The sequence below is a fragment of the Ictalurus furcatus genome, chromosome 20, assembly GCF_023375685.1.
Source record: "Ictalurus furcatus strain D&B chromosome 20, Billie_1.0, whole genome shotgun sequence".
NCBI classification, from domain to species: Eukaryota; Metazoa; Chordata; class Actinopteri; order Siluriformes; family Ictaluridae; genus Ictalurus; species Ictalurus furcatus.
The window spans coordinates 12,260,139-12,287,146 of NC_071274.1; the positions used below are offsets into that span (position 1 = coordinate 12,260,139).

The 27,008-nt window shown below is 40.1% G+C and overlaps 1 protein-coding gene across 1 annotated transcript in view; it reads right to left on the reverse strand.

Annotated features, from left to right (window-relative positions):
- pask (PAS domain containing serine/threonine kinase) overlaps positions 1-27,008 on the reverse strand; it is a 29,894-nt gene that overhangs the window by 1,144 nt on the left and 1,742 nt on the right. The window contains exons 2-17 of the mRNA XM_053650912.1: positions 24,655-24,822; positions 23,852-23,983; positions 22,796-22,930; positions 22,218-22,389; positions 21,692-21,870; positions 21,336-21,453; positions 20,330-20,419; positions 18,367-18,532; positions 16,988-17,688; positions 16,522-16,691; positions 16,162-16,329; positions 15,890-16,015; positions 11,218-11,352; positions 10,886-11,085; positions 10,261-10,394; positions 3,062-3,205 (exon numbers count right to left, since the gene is read on the reverse strand). Of these exons, the coding sequence (XP_053506887.1) occupies positions 3,062-3,205; positions 10,261-10,394; positions 10,886-11,085; positions 11,218-11,352; positions 15,890-16,015; positions 16,162-16,329; positions 16,522-16,691; positions 16,988-17,688; positions 18,367-18,532; positions 20,330-20,419; positions 21,336-21,453; positions 21,692-21,870; positions 22,218-22,389; positions 22,796-22,930; positions 23,852-23,983; positions 24,655-24,822 (2,938 nt within the window). The remainder of the gene's footprint in view (positions 1-3,061; positions 3,206-10,260; positions 10,395-10,885; positions 11,086-11,217; positions 11,353-15,889; positions 16,016-16,161; positions 16,330-16,521; positions 16,692-16,987; positions 17,689-18,366; positions 18,533-20,329; positions 20,420-21,335; positions 21,454-21,691; positions 21,871-22,217; positions 22,390-22,795; positions 22,931-23,851; positions 23,984-24,654; positions 24,823-27,008) is intronic.

The window sequence follows — 27,008 nt, forward strand, 5'->3', positions numbered from 1 at the left end:
GCAGTAACACATCAGAGCTCAGGCAGGAGGCTCTCATGGGGCAACATGCTCAGGAGGAGTGTCTACGTTTAATCAAGCTATGGACTAATTCTCATTCATTCAAAGAGAGGTTTGGGAGGCTTCTCATTTCTTTAATTGTACCCGTTTCCTTGCTTCTTAGCGCCTTCCTCTAGGGACAAGAGGAAAGGATGCAAGGACAAAACACTGACAGCTGGAATCAAGCATACACAACAAGGTGTCATTATATTTTAAACTAATATCAATTAAATCAGTGCTCATGAACACACTTAAATGACACTTTAAACAATAAAAGATTTGTCTCATCACCTGACTTCTCAAGGGCATTAAAATCATCATAAATGACTAAAAAATGGATAGTAAAAGCATAAAGTATTTTATCAGTAATTTTTATTAATTTAGTAATTTATATATATATATATATATAAAATTTAAATTCTCTTATCTGTTTAATTAATAGACAAGTATGGACAAAATACAAAGTGAATGCTGAAGTTAAAAAAAAATAAATAAAAATAAATAATTCATCTCCCAAATGGGGCATTCTGTTGCTGTTAAACTTCTGGAAAATGCCTTAAAATATATTCCTTCTAGCTGGAGGGGAACCCCCCCAATCTCATTAAGCCAGCTTTGAAAACTGAGATGGTGTAGATTTCTCCCATTTATAATTCACCAAACATTCACGATTGTTGTGAATACGAGGACAGTGACAGGTAGAGCAGCCAATCTTCCAATATCTGAAATATTCTCCAGGTTATATCTACTGTTTTTATATTAAAAAAATAAAAATAAATAAATAAATAAAAAAAAACCCTCAACACCAACTGAGATGATAAGGATGTCTCCACCACCAAGTTGGAACTACCCTTATATATTCTGTGCCAGAACTATCCTTCAAATACATTTCAAAACATTTAAAAAAGGAAGCAAGCTATTGAAGAAAGACCATTTCAGACACTTGACCTTGCTGTGACCTTCACTTTGTTTGGATCAGATCTAAAATCAGTTCATCTGCTGGTTACAATGATAAACACCACATAAATCCTACACACATTCAACCACACTGAAAAGTCTGTTTTGTGTTCTAATCTTCTGGATCTTCAAGATAAGTAAATGCTTTTAAATGTAACGACATACAGTGCCCGCCACCAATATTGGCACCCTAAGTAAAATTGAGCAAAGACGGCTGTGAAAAATTGTCTAACCTTCAGATCTTTTGTTCAAAAAATCCTCAATACTCTGATCTCATGGATATCAAATAATTGCAAATCTTTGTTAGATATTGGTGTGCAACAATGATCGACACCCTTTTAGTCAATAAAAGTGCTACCTCCCTTTGCAAGATAACAGCTCTGAGTCTTCTCCTATAATGCCTGATAAGGTTGGAGAATACATGGCAAGGGATGAGAGACCATTCCTCCATACAGAATCTCTCCACATCCTTCACATTTTGAGGTCCACGCTGGTGGACTCTCCTCTTCAGCTCCCCACAGGTTTTCTATGGGTTTCATGTCAGGGGACTGGGATTGCCATGGCGGATCTTGATTTTGTGGTCAGTAAACCATTTTTGTGATGATTTTGATGTATGTTTTGGATCATTTTCCTGCTGGAAGATCCAACCACGACCCATATTAAGCTTTCTGGCAGAGGCAGTCAGGTTTTCATTCAATGTCTGTTGATATTTGATAGAGTCCATGATGCCCTGTATCCTAAGAAAATGTCCAGGTCCTCTGGCTGAAAAACAGTCCCAAAACACTGAAGAGCCACCACCATATTTAACCGTGGGCATGAGCTACTTTTCCATATGGCTACCTCTCTGTGTGCACCAAAACCACCTCTGGTGTTTATTGCCAAAAAGCTGTATTTTGGTTTCATCTGACCATAGAACCCGATCCAGTAGTGTCTGGCAAACTGAAGATGCTCGAGTTTGTTTTTGGATGAGAGTAGAGGCTTTTTTCTTGAAACCCTTCCAAACAACTTGTGGTGATGTAGGTGACTTCAGATTGTAGTTTTGGAGACTTTCTGACCCCAAGACACAACTAACTTCTGCAATTCTCCAGCTGTGATCCTTGGAGATTTTTTGGCCACTTGAACCATCCACTTCACAGTGCGTTGAGACGATATAGACACGCATCCAATTCCAGGTTGATTCATAACATTTCCAGTTGACTGGAACTTCTTAATTATTGCCTGATGGTGGAAATGGGCATTTTCAGTTCTTGTGCTATTTTCTTATAGGCACATCCTATTTTGTGAAGCTCAACAAGCTTTTGCCGAACAGCTATATTCCTTGGTCTTATCCATTGTTATGAATGACTAAGGGAATTTGGCCAATATGTTACCTCATATTTTTACACCTGTGAAACAGGAAGTCATGGTTCAACAATTTCCTATTCCAAGTCAAACAGGTGTACTTTAAAAAAAAAAAAAACAAAAAAAAAAACAAATCAATGGGAATATCCTTCAAATATATTTTTCCTCATATGAATTCATAGGGGTGCCAATAACTGTTGCACACCTATATTTAACAAAGATATATATATTTTCGATAAACCCATGTTGTGTTTGTAATTGTTTGAGATCCATGAGAGCAGAGTATTTTTGTGAGGTTTTTTTTTTTTTAACAAAAAGATCAAAAAGTTAAACAATAAAAGAATTTCACCGTTTTCTTTGTTCATATTTACCAAGAGTGCCAATATTAGTGGAGGGCCCTGTATGTGTCCATGTGCAATGCAGCTCATGACCACAACCACAATGTCTGCAGAAAGTTAAGAGAAACAATAACATGCTCATCGTTATGCTTAACATCTCATGGCTGGTGCACAGAGACAAATATGGCATCCAATTGCTAAATATTTTACTGGCTGACATGGCAACTTGTTGGACAAACATGTTTTGTCTGTGACGTGCTAGTTGCTTTTAATCCTCCAGATGTGTATAAGGTACACAGGAAAGTGCTGCTCACGCTGCTGCCATGTCCACATGCATCAAGTATAAAATCAGGCCTAAAAGCATAGTTGTGTGACCGTGTGCGCGTGCTTACCATGATTGCAGGGGAACACTTCAGTCCAGCTGTACTCTGCCAGGTTAATGGGCTGCCGTATCCACGGTTCCTGCAGGAGCTCCTCCAGTGTCATTCTCTCAGACGGCTCTCGGTGCAGCAAACCAGCCAGCAGTCTATACAAATCTAGAAATCACACACACAATCAATCAATACAGGTTTGTGTGGCACTCAACACCTGGCCATGCTATTCTAATACAAAGGCTTGATATCAGGTAAGGCACACAAGTTGTAGGATTTAGTTGTTTCTTCATGTTATTGGAGATTCTTCAGCACCCAGTGTGCAGTATGGCATCACACCCAGTTTTGTTTTAAAGGTCTCATACAATAGATTTACATGCATCCAAGATAAAAAAAACACTTTAATGTGCTCATAATTTATACTGCAGCATTACACCCCCCAGTGTCACAAATGACTCGTTAACTGATCTGTGCTAAAGGATTCATTCTAAACTCCTCCTTTCAGACAGCATACTCTGCTCTGATTGGTTTACCACGGTCAGCGTGTGTCGAAAAAGAAACACCCACTAGCATAACGAGTTTCAGCTCGGTCTGTCAGCGAGCAGCCGATAAAGACCAGAGGCGGGGCTTTTTGTTACAAACCTACATAGGTTAGTACAGGAAGTAAGTCTGGAATCACTAACGACTCGTTTCAGCTGTTCAGAATCGCTTCTTTCATTTGGGAGTCAATAACCCCATTGATTTTTTTAAACTTTGCAGAGGTTTTTACATTCACAAACACCTGTATAACAGACTACATGAAAGGTAATATTTGAAAAACCATAATAGGTACAGTTTCCTGTGTGGCACAGATATAAGGCAAGGTGTTTAATTTTTAACTCCATGTCAGTATCAAATGCTATATTCATGTCATGAGCAAGTTTACAAAAACAAAAAGTATAAATGAATACATGCGTAGATAAAGAGGCACAAAACTAAATGGGCAAACAAATTAACAACTAAATAGGAGATATTTTAAAAAGTAAAAAATTAAAAGGGCAAATATTTCACTGAGCACGGTAAACATCTATATGGATTGTTTAAATTAAGTCGGTCTTTGTCTGATGACATTAAAAGCAGAAAAGTTCAATAAAATGTGCTTTACAGCCAGAGGAGTTCTACATGACTGATCTGATATGATGCCTCTTCACCTGTTAATAAAAAAACATTGGTTAATCTTGAGTGACCTATGAGACATCTTGTGTACACAGTCTGATCCCAACGAGTTTTAAAGGAATGAGTCAGTCTTGTGCCAATAACAGGATTGATTTGACGCATCTTGTTATTCTAATTTTCATCCCATTTCCCTTGCCACTTGCTTACAATATAGGAGTTCAAGCTCGGTCTGAGGTCCGATGGTGGGATAGGGCTGGTCCTCATTCCAAGGGCCTTTTTAGTAGCCATGTCTGCCTGCACATTGCCAGAGAGCCTAAAATGGCATGATACCCAGCAAAAAAAAACAACAATGCTATAGTTCCACTGTGGACAGGATTTAGAATTTGAACAAATTAAAACTTGTGCATTTTCAATGTATTCCAGGGCTAAAAGCAAAGCACAGAACTTGGGCTGTAAAGACAGGGCTTTGTCCTAGAATGCAGATGCTGTGGTGCTGCTGTCAATCTGCTAGAGCAGCAGATACATGATTTCTACATTGGATCCATCTTTGTATATAGGTATGTGATGAAGTCTTCTTATGCTTCTTATGTTAAGGGACTGCTGCTGGCAAGACATGATATCAGTTTTTATTCTTCCTATCCCGGGGGGGAACAGAGCAGAGATGCGTCAGGGGGAAGACGTCAAGGTTAATGTTCAGGTTTTCTAAATGGGATCTTGCATGTAGTCTAAAAGGACAGATGAACTTCACTCTGGACTCTTACAAATGTAGTTAACAGGGATGAAAACCTGGAGAGTAGGCTGGATTTTGCTGATTTGTCTTACACTTGGTCATACACCGAAGAGACAGGCGTTTGTTACTCAATGGCTTCAACATATAGGCTCTGAACAGGAGAGGTTCTAAATGCTCCCAAGGCAAGTCATAGTCCTTGATGGTGCACAATGCCCAACATTTATAGGTATGATTGACTGGCAGAGCCACAGATTATACCCCTATAACCTAATCGGGCTTGGATCAGTGCCCTGTATAGGCACAGTAGTAAATTACAGTCTGTACCCAGTTTTGTTTTTTTCTCAGCACCTTTTGAAATATCTACAGTTTTAAGGCATCAGTTCTTTAGGCGTTTCTTGGATATGTGGGATAAAAGACAGTCTGTGGTCTTAAAAACCTTGTCTCCTTTATTACCTAACGAAGGCTTTGAGGATCATACAAGACCCAAGCTATAGTTCCACAGGCTCTTTGTACTCCAGCATCAGCGCACACACAAACATACTCGGGGACAGTGTTAGCCCACAAGCGATATGGCTGCTTAATAATAACCACTCAAACCACTAAAGAACACTTACATTTCCACTTATCATTTAGGACTGCTACAGGGTGTGTGATTACACTACGCTATTGCACTCTGCACTTTAACTGACTGCTGGAGACCTGCTTTGTTTACATATAGTACTGCATGCAGAATGCCATAAAAGTCACAAAGCAAATATTGCACCTTACACATTTATTTGATTTTATTCTATTCTTATTCTTTAAGTAACTTTTATTGTGTTTATTACTTATATGTGCATATACTGTATACATGTATATTACTGCGTTATTGTTGGTTCTCTGCACATAATGTCACTCGCATTTTATACTTTACTGAGTAACTGTATAAACTATGGTGTAACAAATCTGACCGCTTTCGTGTGGTCTCCAGGCATCTACAACTCTGACTCATAGTGTAGAGATCACAGTAGACAGAACTGAGTACAGACAGTTTTTGTTTAGGAAAATTTAAACCCATGCTTGACTGACCACACATGAATCTTATTTATACATTATTCTGGCTCAATGGTATTATTTGTCCACTTGTAGAAAATACAGAGAGCTTCCAGACAAGCCTATTATTAACCATCCTCTCCCTGGTTTAACCCCCCCCCCCCCCAAAACAAAAAACCCCCCCAAATAACAAAAACAACAACAACAAAAAAAACACACACTAATCAGGGCTATAGAGCAGTAATTGTCAGTCATAATGGTCCTTACCTGTTCTAGGTATGGGTATGATTTCTGCTTCTAGCCAGCAGGAAGGTACACGTCCTGATGTCCAGACTACATTAAAGTTTTCTGAGATTTTAGCAAAGGCGTTCTTGTCGCAAATCATAAAAGACAGTCTTAGCATCCATTAATTGTAGGAGACAACTGGTTAATTTTGAGCTTTTTTCCACCATTTCGTCTTCAGGGTTTAAAATCTTGTGTTATTATCCAAGGAGAAGATGCTGTCTCTTAATTATTCATGACAGCACGTGGTGCTTTCCTAAAGATGTAGTAGATGAGAGAGGCGTTCAAATGGGTCGTAAGAGTTTGTTTCAGTGGTGTAAGAGTTCAAGTGTGTTGTCTCAAGACAGCTATGAGAATTATTGGAAGGTGAACTGCGGACTTGCTCACGAAAGCAGTTTGCATGTAAACAATGATGCAGTACTCAGTCCTGAGGACTTTTCCCAGCTGCTCAAATGAGGTGTGTGTCTAACTTTGGACCATGACAGTTTTACTTGCCTTTTGAGCTAATTAAACCACTTAAAAACTCCACAGGCCTTTGCATGCAAAACTATGCAACGAGAGTCCACGTTGACGGGAAGAGCCTTCGCCTTTATATTCGTGAAAAGCTCGAGCCTATTAGCTAGCTACCATTCCGACACTTCTCTCATCTGCGCTTCCTCCGGTTTTGTTTTCCTCCATAGTTATGCCAGGGTCTAATGGTTCAAATAGAAGGGGCAGAGGACCCTATTGTGTCTCCGTTTAGATCTGGGGATTCAGGAGGAGAGAAGTCCTCCATCTCATCTGCAAACTTTTTGGTCACTATCCATCTTTATTGAGAGTGTTCTCACAATAACTTGCCCCCTCTTCCTCTTCTGCCTTTCCCTGACACACCCCCTCCCTTCTTCACACAGCCATCTACACCCAATTAAGTTACATTCTTCCAAAAACATTGAGAGATACACGAGCTGAAAAAGGGTGGTTTCATGACCCTTTAAGTTGCAGAAACAGAACACTATGGGGGAGGTATTTTATAAACTGATGGTGAAGCTTGTCTGACCCAAGAGCATCATCATGGGACTTCTTTATGGAGTTCAGGAGTTCTTTGAGAAGAGCGGATTATATGATTCTGTATTGTCTGAATAGAACTCAAGTTTTTCTTTTCTTGCTGTACACATATAGCTTGGAATTTGGGAGGGCAGTTTTGTGTTGTGGTATTTTCGAATGTCTCTGCTAGCTTGCTATTTCATGTTTTGGGGTAAGGAGAGTGCCTTCATATTTGATATGCTGCATTTGTGATCTGCTTCCTTTACCGTTCATGTTACACATCATACACCAAACCTTTTTGCTGGTGCATTGAATGTTAAGCTCGATACAAATTGCCTCCAACTTTGCTTCTTCGTTGCACTGATGACTCTTCGGGCCTGTGCTCCACATATTTTGAACTCCGTTAGATTCCCTGTTGCTGGGTGTCGGTTAAAAAGCCTTTTTTTCTTTTTTTTTTTTTTTTTTTTAAAATGGGCCTCAATAGCCTTTTTACAGTTTATCAAACCAAACCTTAAATTTGGTTTTCCTGATGTATTTGGGATAACTTCATCTGCGACTAATATTAGAGTATCAGTGAATCACTTTAAATGGGTCCTGGATATATTGAGGCTCTAAAACTTCTCCTGGCAACGGGTCTGAAAGGAAGGCCAGTTAGCTTGTTTTAAGCTGCCATCTTGAGCACTATTTGTTGCATATCTGCTTCTGCGAAGGTTATATTAGAGGGAAAGGGATTCTTCCCACATCGGCCCCTACTTGCCATGAGAAGTCAAGCAATAATTCAGGTTCACATACGATCAAATCAACTGCAGAGTATGTCTCATGTCCAGGTGCAGATAGGTATGCGAGTTGTCAATTAGAAAACAGAGGGGATGATTACTGATAAAGTTCTCTATAGTCTTGACTTTAGTGTTGTAATGGCTGATTCCCCATAGTGGCTTGTGGCTGTTCAAATCACCCATAAGAACATATGGGGATTTCAACTGACCCAAAATGTCATCCAGGTCTAGAGCCATCAGGTGGTAAAGCAGATAAAGCAGTGTGATGGGTTTGTGGAGTGTTAAGTATACTGCTGCTGCTTGTAGGTTGGTGCTCATTGAAATGGGACTATGGATTGTAGGTCTTAGTAAGATGGCTGTACCATCAGAGGGACGCCACTGGGGCTATTTGGTACCAGGTGGGCCTCCTGAAGACAAAAGGCAAGAGTTAAAAACAGCAGCTAAACTCTAATTCTGCAAAGTTGGATCCAAGACCATGATAATTCCATTGAACAATATTATTACTCCATATCAGGTAGTCAGTACATGTACTCGTAATTTGGGTGAGAAGCTTTGGCTGCGAGAGGCCACAGTCTCTGCCATTTGAATATCTTTTGGGTTTTCAGTTTTGCTCAGACTGTTTTCTCCATTTGGTTGTTGTAGGGTTTATTTCTTTTTGCTCTTACTATTGCATAGATTAGAGTGTTCTCTTGAAGAGCTTTCATTCTGAGAGCTTATGATTTTGTTTTTTGGTAAAGGGGGGCACTTACTACTACAAATTGGTTGAGGTTTGTCTTTGTTCATCCAGGTCAAGTCTGTCCGACTTTTGACTGTTCTTGTGGACTTCAGTATGGACACAAGTGATCTCTCTAGTTTAAAGGAAGGCAGGCTCTCAACCAATTTCCATGCTTCAAGGTAGCTAACTAACATTTTATTCTCTGGACCTCTTTCTTTGTCTTTTGCAGAGTCACTATGTTCACCTGCACAGCTGCAAAACTATGGTGTTTTTTTGCAGATATACTCATGTCCTTCCTCTCCACAATTGCAGCAGATAGCCTTGATTTTACTTGCTGATCCATGAGCAAATTTCTGACAATTGGAGCATCTTAGTAGGTTGGGTATATATAAATACACAGGTACTCTTTGGTAGTCTATTAGAATCTTTTCTGCTGGTTGTGGCCTCTTCATATATAGGTGCTGTCAATGTCATGATATAGAGCCACCAGAATTTGGACAGAGACCTTTTCTTGCATTTTTGACTGTCCCTGCTACTCCAGAGATGCCTTTTTGTATGGCGAAAGGAGATAGCTTGGTAAGGGGCATGTCCGGTGATAAAGATTCTAGGATTACAAACCACTGCCAGTTATCAAATGACAAACAAAAAAAATCTCCATTTAGAGCTCTAGATCATGATCCAGCATCCTTTTTAGGGGGTTTGTTTGGTGTCCATATGCATTTTGTTTCATCACCCCTATTCCCAACCCACCTCAGAGACCACCAAGGGGATGCACAGAGCCGTGGACATCTTGCATATATGCAGCAGAGATATAGGGGTGAGTACTCGAGCGACTACGTAAATTATGCTGCTCGACTGACCCTTAGTCAATGCCTTCTGGAAAGAGAAAAGGAATGGCCGAAATTTATTAAGTCTTGACCGGCCACTTGATTGGACCGGGCCCTTCCAACTTCCTGTGTCTGATGTAGAAGCCAAAGCATTGTGTCGGACTAGTGGTAGAGACAGCAGACCACATTCCTCAAGTGCCAGAACCGATTCCCCAAAATGACAGGTCGCAACTCAAGGCAAACAAGTCACCCAATTTGTTGCCTCTTATGATCAGCAAGGGAATGGAAAGGACATTTTCTATCCCCGGTCTCCATGGGGACAAGAACATGTGAAAGATACAGGGTTCGACAAGAACAACTAATCCTGCAAACATGGAAGAGACTTTCATGTTTCTTTTACTGTAGTATCAGTAACTTAACAACCAGAAACCATGGCCACTTTCGCTTCAAGGCATGGTGACACAAAACTCCATTTGCATATGGTGGCTATCCCAATTTGGTTACAGGAGTTTGTAGCGGTAAACAGTGTTTTTTTTTTTTTTGGGGGGGGGGGGGGGGGGGTTGCACCTGCGGCTATGATGCACCTGATACATAGTTAACATGTCCAAATTCAAGTCCAAGAAAATTAACCCCACATACAGAGCACTGGGGTTGCCATCTACATCGCTGACCAAGTGTACCTGTAGAGATGTCACAGGGGATGTTAAGTTTGGCTTGGATGGTCTCTTCCACACTACAAAAAGGGTTTTCACTGAACAGCAGGGTGTACACAAGTACTCCTAGAGACCACATCTCCAGTTCCGGTCCTTTATACCTACACACAATATGATGCAAGATCTTCATTAGAAGGCATCTACCAAAACATGACTGAACTATACAAGAGAATCATAGGTGATTCTGAAAGCAAGCTCTTTAACTGAGGCACACTTGTTAAGTCCAATTTATTTCAATACTTAGTAGTGCAAATATGCCTTCATATTTAATTAAATAATCTCAACCACAATTTATCTAATGTTTCAATGATAATTCCAAACTTTAAACTGTGGGAAGGGTATCTATCTCTAAGCCCAGGCTTAATTCAGTGGTGCCATCACCATTTTAAAATGCATTCATGTTAATAGTATCAGTGTTCTGTCTTCCAAGCACAAAGATACTTTGAGTAGCATAGGAGCTTGGAAGCTGACAAATGTATTTGAATATGAATTTGTATATTTAAAAGTCATACACAGGTCACGTTAAATAAAACTGAATGTGATGTCAAAAGTTAGTCTCAAAAATATATAATGCTATATGCAGTGTACGTACGGGTTTCCTTGCAGCACCTCAGGTGAGCAGTACTCCAACGTGCCACAAAATGTGTGGAAGAGCTTGCCAGGCTCCAGGAGGGTCGCAGAGCCAAAATCAATCAGTCTGATATGAAACTCCGTGTCTATGATGACATTCTCATCTTTAATGTCCCTGTGCAATATGCCTTTCCCACGAAGGTAAGTCACTGCTGACACCAACTGTAACACACACTTTCAGATTATTAAACTGTATTGATTTTTTTTTTTTAAAATACATCCTGGTCCTTCTCCAACAGCTACTACTTGGGTAATCTGAATAAGTCTTTCACATTTACCAGCTTACACACACACCTGCCTGAAGATGTAGCTGGCTAGTGGTTCATCCAGCCTGGGCTGCATGTCAATGAACTCAAACAAGTCAAGGCCATCTCCATGTTTCTCCATTACCATCTGGAAGAAGTTCTCATTCTCAAACACCTCCAGCACCTTCAAAGAAAAAAACAAAATAATAATAAAAAAAAAAACATTAAAAATGAGTTCAACACATGCAGCGATTTTAAACCGTCAGGTGGGGCTAGAAACATTAGTTCTTCCCATCTTACACGCATGCACACACAAAAGAAGCATTCAGTCCCTCTCTGATCTCAAACCAGGTCTGGATTAGTTTTACACAGGGAAGTGGGGTTTTAGGCTCTTCCAAACCTGCAGGGTCGGTCAGTCCGTTTGCCTTGAAAGATTACACCGTTTATGCACTTATATAAAATGACAAGTATAATAAACTCAGGTAACATACAACCCCAATTCCAAAAAAGTTGGGACAGTATGGAAAATGCAAAAAAAAGTAATTTGAAAAGTCAGTTCACCCTGTACTGTACTGAAAACACATTTGATGTTTTACTTTATGAATTTATTTTTTGAAAATATACGCTCATTTCAAATCTGATTACTGCAACACACTCCAAAAAAGTTGGGACAGTCAACTGTGTAACCACCTTTTCTTTTAATAACACTTAAGTGTTTGGGACTGAAGACACCTGTTGGTTAAATTTAGCAAGTGTAATCTTCACCCTTTCATCCATTATGCATTTCTTCAGCTGCACAACTGTACAGGGCCTTCGCTGCTTTATTTTGCGCTTCATAATGAGCCACACATTATGGTGGGTCAGGACTGCAGGCAAGCCATGCTAGCACCCACACTCTCTGCTCTTGTAATCCAGGCAGAATGTGGTTTGGCGTTGTCCTGATCAAAATGTGTACATATCTTCCTGCATTAATGGTGTCCTCACAGATGTGCAAGTTCCCCATGCCATGGGCACTGATACACCCCCATACCATGGGCACTGACACGCCCCCATACCATGACAGATGCTGGCTTTTGGACCTGACGCTGATAACAGCTTGGACGGTCCTTTTCTTCTTTGGCCCGTGGAAAACACAACAGCTGTTTTGTCCAAAAAAGATTTGAAATGTTGACTCGTCGGAGCACAAAACACTGTGATTCCACTGTGTTATTGTCCATCTCAGATGAGACTGAGCACAGAGAAGTCGGCGGTGCTTCTGGACAGTGTTGATGTGTGGCTTCTACTTTGCATAGTAAAGCCTTAACTTGCATCTGTGGATGCAGTGGCGAAAGGTGTTGATTGATAAAGGTTTACCAAAGTATTCCCAAGCCCATGTCTGGATATCCATTTTTCACTCATGACGGTTTTTAAGACAGGGACGTTTGAGGGATCGGAGATCACACGCATTCAGAAGTGGTTTTCGGTCTTGCCCTTTACGAGATTTGACCGGATACCTTGAATCTTAATTATATTGTGCACTGTAGGTGAAATGCCCAAAATCCTACCAATTTGTCTTTGGGTAATGTTGTTCTCAAAGTGTTGGATTATCCACTGACGCATCTGAGGGCACATTGGTGAGCCTTGACCCATCCTTGCTTTTGAAGGACTAGGCTTTTTTGGAGGCTCCTTATATACTATGATTAGACGATTGCCTCACCTGTTTCACATCACCTTCTTATTGACTGGTCACATCGCTATTAGTCCTTAATTGATGTTGCATCCATCAATTTCAAAATAAATGTTTATCTTCCAAAGAACTATGCAGCTGCTTAAGTAAAACATCAAACACCTTGTCTTTATATGTTTTTTGTTTAAATACAAGTCAAAGTACATTTTCCATACTGTCCCAACTTTTTCGGAATTGGGGTTGTATACCCTGTGAGAACAAACATGCTGGCAGAGATTCTATTATATACTGTGGGAAAAGACACTTCGTGCATTTTCTTCATTATTAAGCCACTCTAGGAAGCACTCTTTCAATCGTCTCCCACTGAAACCAAAAAGAGATCAGGTATCTGCTGTCATTGGTATGTGTGTGAATGAGACAGTGTAAAGCACTTTGTAGAAATGCTAAGGTTAAAAAGGCACTATATAAGCACAGACCATTTACCAAAAAATATTGTATTAGGAATTACAGCCATTTTTTCTACAGAGTCCCTCCATTTTCACAGGCTCAAAAGTAAGTGGTCTGAAGTGGATACAAAGTCATGAATTTGTATTTGGTAGCTGTTCATGGGTACTCTCAATATGCGGTCCAAAGAGATGTTGATGCAAGTTAAGGAGGCGTTCGTTGGACTGAAAAAAAAACCCCAAAACAGACCTATTAGAGAGAGAGAGCAGAAACTTTAAGAGTGGTCAAATCAACATTTTGATACATTGTTAAAAAGAAGAAACGCACTGGCAAGCTGAACACCACCAAAAGGCCTGAAAGATCACAGAAGACAACTAAAGTGGATGATCACAATTCTTTCCTTGTTAAATAAAAACTCCTTCACAACATCTATCAAAGTCTTTTCCCACAGTATATAGTCAAGATCACACTGGAGGAGGTAGAACTATCATTGTCAAAGTTTACAAATCAAGAGACCCCTTCATGAATGTAAATGGAGACTGTTTACCTCAAGATGCAAACCACTCGCAAGACAAAGTACAGAAAGGCCAGATTAGACTTTGCTTAAAAAAAACCTCTAAAAAAGCCTGACCAGTTCTGAAGCAAGATTAACTTGTACCAGAATGATGGGAAGTAGGCTTGCTGCAATATTCGGTGTTCTGCCACACACCGATTACATCACTTGCCCACAGCGGCACTGGCCCCTACTGTCCTGTTGCTTTTTTATTAGTAATAAAAATCGTTTAGTTCAGTCAGAGAATGAACACTACAATTAAAAACCGAACGCAGCTACTCAATTCAGCATGAGCTGGATGAGTCACAGCACAGATCTGCAGGAGTTAGATTTCATTTAGCACGAGTGAGTGAGAGTGAGGCGAGCTGACTGACAAGACGATGGATTTTTGGTTTAAAAAGTTCTATGTTTAATATAAACGAGTTTGCCATTGTACTGTTTTGTTATGTTTTTCATTAAGAATAATAATGAAACCATCATTCAAGCAACTGCTGCCCCCGAACTGCCACTAATTCAAAAGCGAAAGTAAAATGCACACAGCCATTCATTAGCGATTTAGAAGTGAGGGGGGAAAGAGGGAAACGCCCCCTCAAAACCGATAGGACGGTGCTCTACGGAACAGATGGATTATGACCGAAAAACGTACCGCGAAAGCAAACCAAGGGCTTCTTAAGGCAAAGAAATGAAATGTTCTTAAATGCCTGATGACCTCAACCCAATTGAACATGCTTTTCACTAGCTGAAGACAAAACTGAAGGCAGAAAGACCCAAAAACAAGCAGCAACTGAAGGCGGCTGCGATAAAGCCATGGCAAAGCATCTCAAGGGAGGAAACTCAGCATTTGGTAAAGTCCATGGATTCCAGATTTCAGGCAGTCATTCACTGCAAAGGATTTGCATCCAAGTATTAAAAATACTCCTAACATTTATGTTAGTTTGTCCAATTACTTTTGCGCCTTTGAAAATGGAGGGAGTCTGTAAAAATGGCTGTAATTCATAAACAGTTAATGCAATACAATATTTTTGTTAAACCTCTTGAATTAAAGCTGAAAGTCTACACTTCAATCACATCTTGATTGCTTCATTCCAAACCAATTGTTTTGGTGTACAGGGGCAGAATTCCAAAAATTGAGATACTGTACTGATACTGAGACCTGACTGTATTTGTAATGTTTAAAAGAACTTTTATGTAAGGTGTTGGGTTCCTAACACAGATACAACCATACACGTTATCATGTAACCTAATGATTATTAGAGATGCACCGATACAAAATTTCTCAGCCGATACCGATAACCGATTAGAGTGATATCGGCCGATACCAATAGTTCTGCCTTTTATGCCTTCTGTTAAATAAAACTAGTTATTTCCACAATTCTGAAAGAAATGCAAATAAAAACTCTCTCTCCATTTCAACAAGTTGGTTCACAGTAACTGGTCTCATAAACAGAAAACACATTACTCTATTAACATTAACACATTAAATAAATTCTGAAGATTAAAGCAAAATATTAATTCATAAAAATGTTAATTCATATTACCATTGAATTCTAAAAACCTCCTGTTAGTCTTCACACTCACTCGGATTCGTTTCACTGCTGCAGCTTCCGGTGTAAACTTTTTTTTTTTTTTTTTAAGCAGTGCAGAGATTACAGAGCTTACAAACTTTTGTCATCATTCCACACAAGAGACATCATCTTTACAAAATCGATGTGTTTCCCCCGCCCTCTTTTTATTGACAGGATACAATCAGCCCTCATCATCGGATGTTTTTAAACTATCGGCCGATAGCGGGAAAAATAGCCTTTATTGGCCGATACATCGGCGCATCTCTAATCATTACTAATAACTAATGTGGCCATATATAATAAAAGTCTAAATAATTTGTATAAAACTAAGTGTATGCAGGATGCATGTAATGTTTTTGTATGACAGCAATGTGTACATGGTGAAGACATCTCTAATTTATAGACACCACTTATCCATTGTCAATTATTACTACACAGGCCTGGAAATCTTATTCAAAAAGTTTATGATGTTTAGCTGAAAAAACTTGTGCACCTTGACAATGTTGGAGTGATGCAATCGGGCGAGTATGGCCACTTCCTGAGTGACCCGACCCAGTTCAGGGTCTTCCACCCAACACTCCTCCACCACCCTGCTCTTCCTGATAAACTTCACTACCACCTGTTATTAAAACAGGAAACAAGAGGATGAAGTCACTGAGAGGGAAGGTTGAAAGGGAAAATGGACAGAAGATGGAAAATAAAGCACAGACTAAAATACTCAAGTATCTCAGCCATTCGGTTCTGAAGAAGACTCTACTTTCTAACCTCCTGTTCGTTGCAACGTCGTAAGGCGAGCCAGACAACGCCAAAGGCTCCCTTCCCTATGGGTTGCAATGCATGATAATCTTCCTCAAACTGTCCTTCACATGCTCCAGACTGCTCCAGGCTCATGGAGGAGCGCAGACCCTTACCATAATCTGCTTCACTGATCACCTGAATAAAAAGTTGAAAAAAATTTAAAAGACAAAAAAAAAAAAAAAAAAAAAAAAAAAAAAAAAAAGAGAGGAGTAGCACAGGATAAACAACCTGAACTTTTTTTTTGGCTGACAAGCACTATATAAATTGACAGAACATGCAAGTAAACAGCTGAACCATTGCTTTTAATGCGATATGTTTTGGCTTCACCTCTCGCAGGCTGGAGGCTAAGCTGTCCTCAATGGAAGATTCTGGTATAGAGGTCTGGGTGCTCTGCAGCGTTTCCTGCTGGTGGAGGAAAAGATGACTCCCACTCAGCCACACACAGAACAAAGCACCTCCACTAGAGAGAGTAGCTCTGCACACGTCACACTGCACCTCTAAACAACAAAAATATAAACATACAGCCAGAGATGAGACACACAGTCACTGCTACATAGCTACTACTGTCCATTTAGTCTGAATACGAGTAAAGAAAAGCCTTGATGTGATTAGCAGATTCCTTGTGACTGTAGAAAATATGAGAAGAATCTTAAATATGAACATGGAAAAATATGTTGTGCTGCAGGTGGAAAATTCAAAAACGTTTATTCCAAAACCTTAAACTAGACAATAATTTAAATAAATAAATAAAATAAAATAAAATAAATAAATGAATAAATAAATAGTCTCATACCAATTGGCGTTCCATCTCGGTGGTAGCAGTTGGCACGAAACCTGCCCTCCTGTATCAGGGCGAGAGGGGAAAGTGGTCTAGCAGTGGTGGACAGTGGCCTTTTTGGGGTGGAGGTTGCTGGTCTGTCACTTGATAACAGCATCCCACTTTTACAGAGCTCTGAGAATGGAGTACACTGTTCTGAATTTTTCAACTCAGCATTCCATTGCTCTGGGTTTCCCTCGAAAAGTAATAACGGTTTTAGCGACGGACCGACACACACACCCAGACATTCCTGCTCAGTAATTTTCTGTTCAGGGGGCTCGGTTTCAGGCTCAGACTCCACAATGCAAGGCGATTGTGTGCGCAGGAGCTCAGCCGTGTCACACTCACTTAGCTCTAGCTCTCCAATAGCAAATGCAATCGCGTCACCGTTAGCATCCAGGTCTAGGAAGCAGCTGCTTGAATCTGCTACTTCTACTTCGTGTTGCGTGTCGTCTGGTTTCTCAGGGCCTGCCCACTTTTCACAGAAACCCGAGGATGAGCGACTGCCAAGGGAGATCACCTCAAAGCTGGAGTTCTGGAGTCGGGCTGAGCAATCCTGGGACTCGAGCAAAGCAAAGGTGTGCAGTAGAGATGTAGTGGAATCAGCTGAACCGGACTCGTCACGCTGGGCTATTACTGCAGCTGCCTCCTTGCATAGCTCTGTAGTGTCCTCCAAACTGCATGGAATAAATCATTATCAGATAATCAGTAAACAACTAGGACAGTTGCACCAAACCCATGAATACACAATTACATTCAAACATTTATTTAAAATCATTTTAAGATTTTACTCCAAATTCATTTGCAGAGAAACATTTGCATGACCGACTCTTATCAAATTTGTCTCATGTGACGATTTAAAAATTGAATGGGCAACTTACTTCCATAAAGTCTAATTATTATATATATATATCAATCAAAAACCAAACACCAATCTCCACTGCACCAACTTGAAAGAGAAAAGCGTCTCAAACCAATTGACTTCTTAAACAAATTTTAACACTGGAATACTGGAGATGAACACGGCATTGTTAAATTATGTATATTTGGCCAGTTTAAAATAAATAAATAAAAATATATACACTATTTAGAAAAAGAAAACACTTCTCTGCTACTTGGTCAATAAAACAAATCAGTTGTTAATCAAAAAGCTTAATTAAAAAAAAAAAAAAAAAAATATTGTTGTGATGCTCTGACCGTCAGAGATTCAAAGCTCCCACTGGTTTCTATCCTGCTCTCATTCACATGTATCTACTGGCGAATAATAGTAGCTTCAACAAGGAAGTGGGCAGGCAGTTCGGATGCTCTGGTTTTAGAATTGTTTTATTTCCTGAACTGAGGAGAGTTTAGCTCACTTGTTTGCAGGCATGGGGGAGATCGCAGGAACAGTAATGGCAGAAGGGGCCTGATGCTCTTGCTTGGCCCTGGCTGCAATGAAGGCTCGCTTCCCTTTTGCAGCACCTCCTTTCCTCTTCAGGGCTGGGAACAACATACTGTCTTTGGCCAGTAGAGCCTTGGGACCTTAACATAAACAGTACAAAATGATGATTGATTTGGTCCATTTCCTATAAACATACTATACAGTCAGCCTGGGCATAACATCAACATAAATGAATTTCTACTTCACCATTCTTCATTACCAGGGTTAATCACTTGCATTGCTACAGTGTTAAAGTGCATGCCTGGGGCTGGGTACAAAGGTAGCTAGGCTCCATTATACACGACTGATGTGTAGCCCATAGCATGGTTTCGGTCCCAAATGATTTCATAGTCACAGTGCATGGACTATATTCAAAGCATTAAAAGAGGTTTTGGACCATCCGCTATACCACATTCGAGCTCTACGCTATGCACTTTAGCGAACACGAAGGCTTACGAGCAGGTCAGCTGCATGCCTGCCATTGACACGTCCAAACATACGCTGGCTAAGCACCCATGTCATTAGGCATTCTGCTACTTGCACTGGAATGATCACAACAGCTATCGACCCATTTGTGAAGGAGGGTCAGTTCCTCATGGCATTGGGGCATGAGTCATACACAATAGGCAATATTCCTTGTCCCCGGCCTTTAGGAGGCATGAAATAGAATGCTAGTTTCATATGCATTTGTAGTTCTATGTCAATCGGATGACCACCAGGGTTCCCAGTCAGAACCCACACCAATCCTCCGGGAACGGTGTTAGAAGGGTCAGTGAAAATGATGGCTGTATGAAACGGTCACCCACGCATTTGTACACACACACGGCATCCAAGTGATATTCACCACTCCTAATGTTTATCTGTTGTTTACAGCATTTGCATTTCCTCATTTGCTTAGTCAAAGCAACTTACAAATCAGGCACAGTTACATAAATAGCTAGTAGGGGTGGATCAATACACACAGTCACGATTCAATTCGATTCACAATACTGACTTCACGACTAGATTCAATTTAGTTCCCGGAATATTTTGAACAAATTCTGAATGAAGATAAATAACTGAAAAGACTCATTTTTTAAAATTTATGAATCAAACAACGCACAAAACAAATGTGCGTTTATGTTTAAATCTAAATAAATTTAAAATAGCTAAAAACATGCATCTAATATTGTAACCAAAATGTACTACAGGTTCACCATATTAAAAATAAAGAAATAAACTTGTATATTTTCCCAAAATGTGATTGAATAAATAAAGTCTCTGACATGATGAAACTGATCGACTGAAACATAATTTTTAACATTTTACCCAGAAATAGCGCTCCAAAGTCTGCAAAAGCGCCTGAGATCCACAGTCTCTTTTACAAGCTCTGTAGATGGCTTGAAAGCTTCCGTTATAGTGTGGTAATGTAAGTATATAACGTATAAGGCGTGCCAGTCACTGTGATCTGGAGCTATCGGGCTCAGCATGCACGCTATACATTTTAAAACTATGGTTTGAGCAGATTCTGGTGTATAAACAGTGCAACTGCATTAGTAGTATAATTAATAGAATGCTGATTCCCATGATGCAGAGTCAGATTTTTGAGTCATCACATGATGCATTGTTACACCCCTAGCAATTTGCGTTACACATCATCTGTAACTCAAGGAGCATGTTAGAAATAATGCTAAGCACCAACATTCATATTTAGGGTAAGGTAAGAAAAGTGTACGATGATGAGCACTATTGAGTAAAGAGAGTCAAGGCTGTAAATGAGCATGTACACAACAACAGATCTACAGGACCGCCTCTGAAGTATATACGCGTCACTTCCAGTAAATATGGAATAACTGTCCATAATTCCATCTCCATGGAAATGAAATTGTGACTGTACACAGAAAAAAAAAGGCACTCACTACATGTGTCTTGATTCTCCATTGCTGAGGTAGCACAAGCAGATGGGCTTAAAACACCACCCCCACCTACAATAAAGGATCTGCAGGAGTCTAAGTGGATCAGAGAAAATAAGGGAACTGAAGTTATAATGTTTCACTTTTACTCAGATTTGACATCTAATCCTGCCCTTACATTTATATATAAAGTTACAAAATCCTGAAACAGCTGAAGCCACCTGGGGTTAATCACAACCATTTCACTGATGACAGGTCTATGATAAATACTTTTAAACCTGAGGTTATAAAAGGGTGTGCAAACTTATGCAACCAGGTTATTAAGGTTTTTTTTATTATTATTTAATTAACCTAAAATCCCTCTGTGCAAGAGCCCACACCAGTATAGTTATGGCCTGAAATATTCCACACAAGCAGAGCCATGATTAACATGGGTGCGTATTAGATGTGGTGCTGTTGACTATCAAATGGTTACACGCCTGATTTAACTAAAGAAAGTGAAGCCTCTACTAACATTTTCTGTGATAACACGAGAGTGATATACTAGGTCATGCCAGATTTCTCAGAGAAAGCACATATACTCATGTGTAGGCCTGTAATTATGTTAGACTTGTTGTATGATACATGGACAAGACCTTGATCATTTATGCTGATCTCAATGTTGCCCATTGTGTTTACATGTTTGCACCAACATTTTAGCCATTTGCTAAAATATGCTCCAAGTCTAAAACAAGCACTAAAACACAGACAATGACGAACTAAAGCATAAAGAATTCATAATGCTGTATTACAATAGTGAACTCATTGTAATGTTATTTCAGGGGAGTTTTCACATGTTTTTGTTGATGCATGTTGAAGTTAATATAGAAAATGTGCGAATATTTGGTTTAATCTGTGCATTTTCTCATCAGCGTGGCACAAAGTGGTCTTAAAATTACAAGAATACCATTTATCGGAATCATTTCTGGGACAACATATCGTCCAACAAAAGTATTTATCGTGACAGGCCTACCTGTGTGGCTACTAGAAGAACTGGATGCAGAGCCATCTTCTTGATAAGATACAGGACTGGGGCTTCTGTCAAAGGCACACATCATCTCGTAAAAGGCTGGAATCAAGAAGGTGATCTTCTATATACATGCACAGAGATACACACACATTTAAAAATAGCTTTTATTACATTACCCATCAAGTTACAGATATTTCGATATTTCACACTTAAAAGAAGTGCTTGTAATTAAGCTAAATTACTCCAGTATGTTAACAAAATGTGCAAATTTGCATAATTTTAATTCATCACCTTTGTAAACTAAGTTGTAACTTGTATATTTTTCTTTGACAGAGACCGTAGACATATTACAGCAGTACCTTGCCTAGAAGCTCAGTCATGCTATATCCCATCAGCAGGGGACAGTAGATACTGTTGATGCTGTTAATGGTGCCATTGGGGTAGAGAGTCAGAAGGCTGCTGGAGGGAACAAAAGTCCACAGTGACCCAGAATAAACCACATCTGGGAGGGGCGAGCACATGCCTTCACCAGCACCATCTTGAAAAATTGGAGAGCAACAGAACTGAAGGTTGGAAAGTAGACCATTTGCAGCAGGAATGCAGAACCCTTCATTTTAGCCAAATCTAGTGCATTAGGTTAAGAGTTTACTCAAAAGAGCCATTTGCCATAGCAGGTTCTCTCAACTGTAGCCTGGTCAGAGCGCATTAAGGGCTTGATAGTTTGTGGTACGATGTGGTTTAATGTCGTTTGATGTTTATATGATGCGATACAGTGTTTTAGACTGATAAACACTAAACGACACTGACGAAATGAAAGCACACCATTTCATTAAGTCCACCATCAGGCCGAAACTGTAAATCATGGATCAAAGCAAAAACACAGACCTGCTCCTGCATCAGGGAGTGCTGCACGTGAATTTTCACTGGGTTCAACACAGGTGGATTTGCCCATCTGGCTCAAAGGCCCTCCGCAAGATACAGCGGCACGCAATCGCACACACACACGGAGCTCTGCGCTACTCCTGCCCTGCACACACACGCTCTGCACACGCATTATCTACAGGAGGACACACATTAGACCATTTAATCCATGTACACCACAAAAACAAATCACTTAGACATTCACAATCCTGCTCCATTGTTAAAGTTATTTGAAAAGTGGAAATTTGCACACCCAGAATCATCTCAATCTAATAAACAGTAAATGAACCCTACAGTCTTAAAAAGTTATTTAAAGTTACTCCTTTAGCCCATACTAACGACAGCATCAAAATATCACTATACATTAGGTTGTGCAATGAGGCATTACGATGGATAATACTCATTAGTGTTGGGGGTTGGGGGGGGGGGGGGGTCGGCGGCGATAAGACAAAATGATACAAAAAAAAAAAAAAAAAAAAAAAAAGCGATTGTGTATGCATGCTTTATGGTCAAGCAGCTATAAATCAAAGCATGCTCCAGACCTTTGGTATGGTCCGACACTGCAGCGGAACGTGAAGCGTTGGCATCAGAGATGTGACGGAAAGCCCCATCAACTCCTCAGCATTACAGTAACCATGGAGATTAGCAAAGGTGGAGTCACAGCTGAGAATTCCACCCTAAAGAAACACATTTTTTGTAGGTTTTAAAAATGTTTAACTACTATTTTGCTAGCAAACGTAAGTGTGCACATTATGACATCCTAAAATTCTTTCCATATCATGGAAAAGCCATTTTTATTATTTCCCACACTTATATTCATTTTAGTACAAAAAGTAGTTAATAGTAGGGAACCGAAAGCCCTAATTTAGTAGCTGTGAATCCTGAAGAGCAGGAGCACATTTCTAACACAAAAACAAAACCTTCATGTGATTGAAATTAAGGGGGCTTTCACACTGGCAGTTTAGACCGAACAGAGCACAGTTTGCATGAAAAATGGGTAATGTGAAAGTCACGTGGACCGGGACGTGCACGGCGGTACCGAACCCGTGACTGCATGTAGGAGTTGGTCAGAGTTCGGGTTTAACTGGAACGGAGCCACAATTCCTTCGAATATGAATGCAACTTGTACTCGGGTCCGCACTTGTTCAAGTTGTAAAGTAACCCGTGCATGTGTTTTAGCCGATGATGACATCGTTAGTTTCCACAACACACGTGTACCAAATGACTTCCTTGCTATCAGCTGTCTCCTCAAACACTTCTCCTGGACATCAGATGATTTACGCCATGCAACGCACACAGACGCAAGTGTTGTTCACTTCGCTGCACATAATAGCACCAAAAAACATAAATAATAAAAGAATATGGCGAGTTGCGTCGTGTTCTCCCTTTGCGTTTGTGATGAAGCAAGATGAACGCAAAATGCACCAGAGTTCAAACCAGACCACTCGACTGTACTCAGATTTGGACCGCAGCAAAATGTGCCCAGTGTGAAAACCACCCAAGTGTGTCAGCTATATGCTAAAGCACAGACCCAATAGTCTGATGCGTGTTCAATCATTCCAGACAGTATGAACTAAATCAACAAATATAAATCTGACCTCTTTAGAGAAGGAGAAGTGGGCCGATATCCTCTCCACTCTCTCCAGAAGCAGTACGCAGGTTTTGTGATTATGTGAGCGTGTCCACACAGACACCGGGAACTCTGAGCCTGCTTTACTCACTGCATTTACCTGCAAGGAAGAATGGGGCAGACATTTCAAAGCTGGAAAGAAAACACCACAATGTTGTGGGACAGCTGCACTTAAGCAGCTAATGACAAAAATTACAAATCTACATAGACAAACATCTTTATATAAAAACAATGAAGCGTTTGGGGGGTATTAAATAAATAAATAAACCCCCGCTGTTTGGAGTTTGATCTACAAGTCTGTGTGAGCTCAGCCGTCGCTCAGTTAGCCTCAGCCTTGCTTTTACCCCTCACAGTAGATAGTGTTGCCACCTCACAGCTCCTGGGTCCTTGGTTCGACCCTGAGCTCATGTTACTGTCTGTGTGGCTTTTCACATTCTCCTCATGTTCACAAGGGTTTCTATTTTCCTGTTCGTCCAAAAAAATGTGCCTGTAAGTGAACTGGCTACGTTAAATCGCCCCAAGTGTGAAGGAGTCTGCAATGCGTGTGTGCACGGTGTTCTGTGATGGACCGCCGTCACATTCAGGGTGCACTCCTGTCTCATGCCCAGTGTTCAAGACCCTGACCAGATCCCAAAGATGAATGAAATTGTCATTGTGATATTCAACATGTGTGCTGAATGTGAAGATTTCATATCATGTGCGTCATTTGCTTTTATTATCTGAAAACGATACATTCCCCTACCCCCCCCCCCCCCCCCAAAGGGTTCATACCACTTTTCCTGATATGGTGATTAAGTTGCCTGCAGAGTCCAGGATTTCTTCTCCCAAGACATCCTCAGAGATCCGACTTGTCTTCAGAAGGAAGGTCAGCGTTCGCCCAGTCAGCTCACTGCGTGTGTACTCAAAGAGCTTGCAGGCTTGCTTGTTCACATCCAGCACCTCTCAGAGAGACAGAGAGAGAGACAGAGAGGTCTTAAACCTGCAACTTGCAGAACACCAACCATGCATTTGAGATAGTCACAACTGCATTTTTGTTCCTTGCAGCAGAACACATTTTCAGCTTTGTTTTTTTTTTTTTTTAAACTTGTATCTTACCTTTAAAACATTTGGGATCAACATGATTTCCCATGGTTTCATTCAGTACATCATCTTACATGTCATGCACAGCCTCAGCTTTAAAGTTACATGTTCTTGGACGAAGAAAAATTAAATTGACCATGAACATGTCCTTAACACTAGGTTTTAATGAGAAGTATGCATTAGACAAATAACCCATCCTGCTTGCTGTTGTACGTCTTGTGTATGTCTGTTTAAACAGCAAGTTGCTAACTCTACTGACAAACAGTAACATTGCACTTAGACTTATAAACAATAATACCCTCCGGCAAATTATTATGGGCTATTTCATAACTACAGGTTGGAGCACAAGCAGTAAAAATCCATCGTCTGCATTCCTGTGTGCAAGTGTGTGTATGTAAACATGTCTATAATACAAACGCTACTGCTGGATAGAACGACTTTTCAACCTACAGCCTTGTTAACAGCTCGCAAAACAAGCGTAACATTTTTATTTTATTAGCTTGATACCGCCTGACTTGTCCGAATTTTGTGTGCGGTTCCAGAGTATGCACTGCTGGGTAGTGTAGTTATAAGTTACACGAGTTGCTTAGGCAAAGCAAGCATATAAAACAAAGAGGAAAGAGCCTCATGAATCATCTCTCTTTTTCTTGTAAGGATTGTAATCTCTTTCTCTCGACATTTTCTGCTGCCAGGGCTCTGTAAACACACCTTCGTAACAGAGAAAATGTTGAGGATATGTTTAAGATTGATGACAATGTGGTGGACCCTGATTATGAGGGACAATCATCTAATGAGAGTGATTTTTTTTTCAGGTTGACCTTGAAAGGATCTCAAACCCCTCAAGAGCCTGTTGTATAAGGGAAAATTATATAACAATTAGCTCCAGTCCACTAACTTAATTTGGACAAGCAGCATTCAAAGAGTGCAGATATTTAATAACACAGCAATCATACATAGTTTGCCTGTTAGAAGTGCTGGGACTGATCAGTAGTCTATTTAAATTTATTCCTAGTTTGTACTGTTTGTGCACTGGTGTGAGGTTAACGTCCTCATTTTAATCTTACAGTGCGGTTAAAATCTCAGCTATCCTCCACTGTTAACACCAACATAAAGGTCATAGGAAAAAAGGGATTCAAGTCCCTTTAGTCCATTTATGAACAGCCCACGCTCCAGGGAGCACAGAAAATAGTGGCTGACCCATCTAGTGTCCTTCACTGCGAGTGTTACCTCCTACCCTTTGGCAGAAGGTACAGAGTGCCAAGGTGCAAACTTAACAGATGCAAACACTCATTTGTACCAGCTTCTATAAAAATTTACATTGCAAAGTCTACAGAAGTGCGCAATAATACAGGGACTGTGCAATATGTCAGGCTGGTGGTCTGTGCGATTTGTTTTATTTTATTTTATTGTCGACACTCAGACATGTACTGTATGTATATTGCATGCATGCATGTTATATGCTGTGAATATAACTACATGTCGCTATTCATGCACATTTTCATAGTTATCCTATCAAGTGATTTGTAAGTAGGAATTAGTAGGTTTAGTAGCGAAACCCAGTATTAAACTGGCCCCAGTGTTAATTATGAAAGACTGTAGTATCGATAAGCTTGGATGCTATTGGTTCTGCTTTCAGCACTGGAGAAATAATGATAATGAGTCTTTATTGGTCACATATACAGTAGAGCACAGTGAAATTGTTTTCTTCGCATATGAATGAAGAAAATATATTTCCTATTCATTATTGCTAAATAAACGTTATCTTATTTCACCAACCATTTCCAATTTGCGATATTAAGATGTTCTTCTGCATCTTAGTCATCCGCAATCCAAAAGTGAGATCTCTTGTGCAAGGAGACTGCATCACACGCAACAGCGAGCGTGCACACAACACGAAAGCTCCTGCTTAATACACAGAGTGAGGATGGCGGAGAGAACCAAATGTTCACGTGTGGTTACACTTCACTAGAGCTGATCCAGACAATGTTCGTTACCACAAGTGCAACAAGATTTTTGCTTGTAAGGGCAAAAACAAAAGCAGTCCA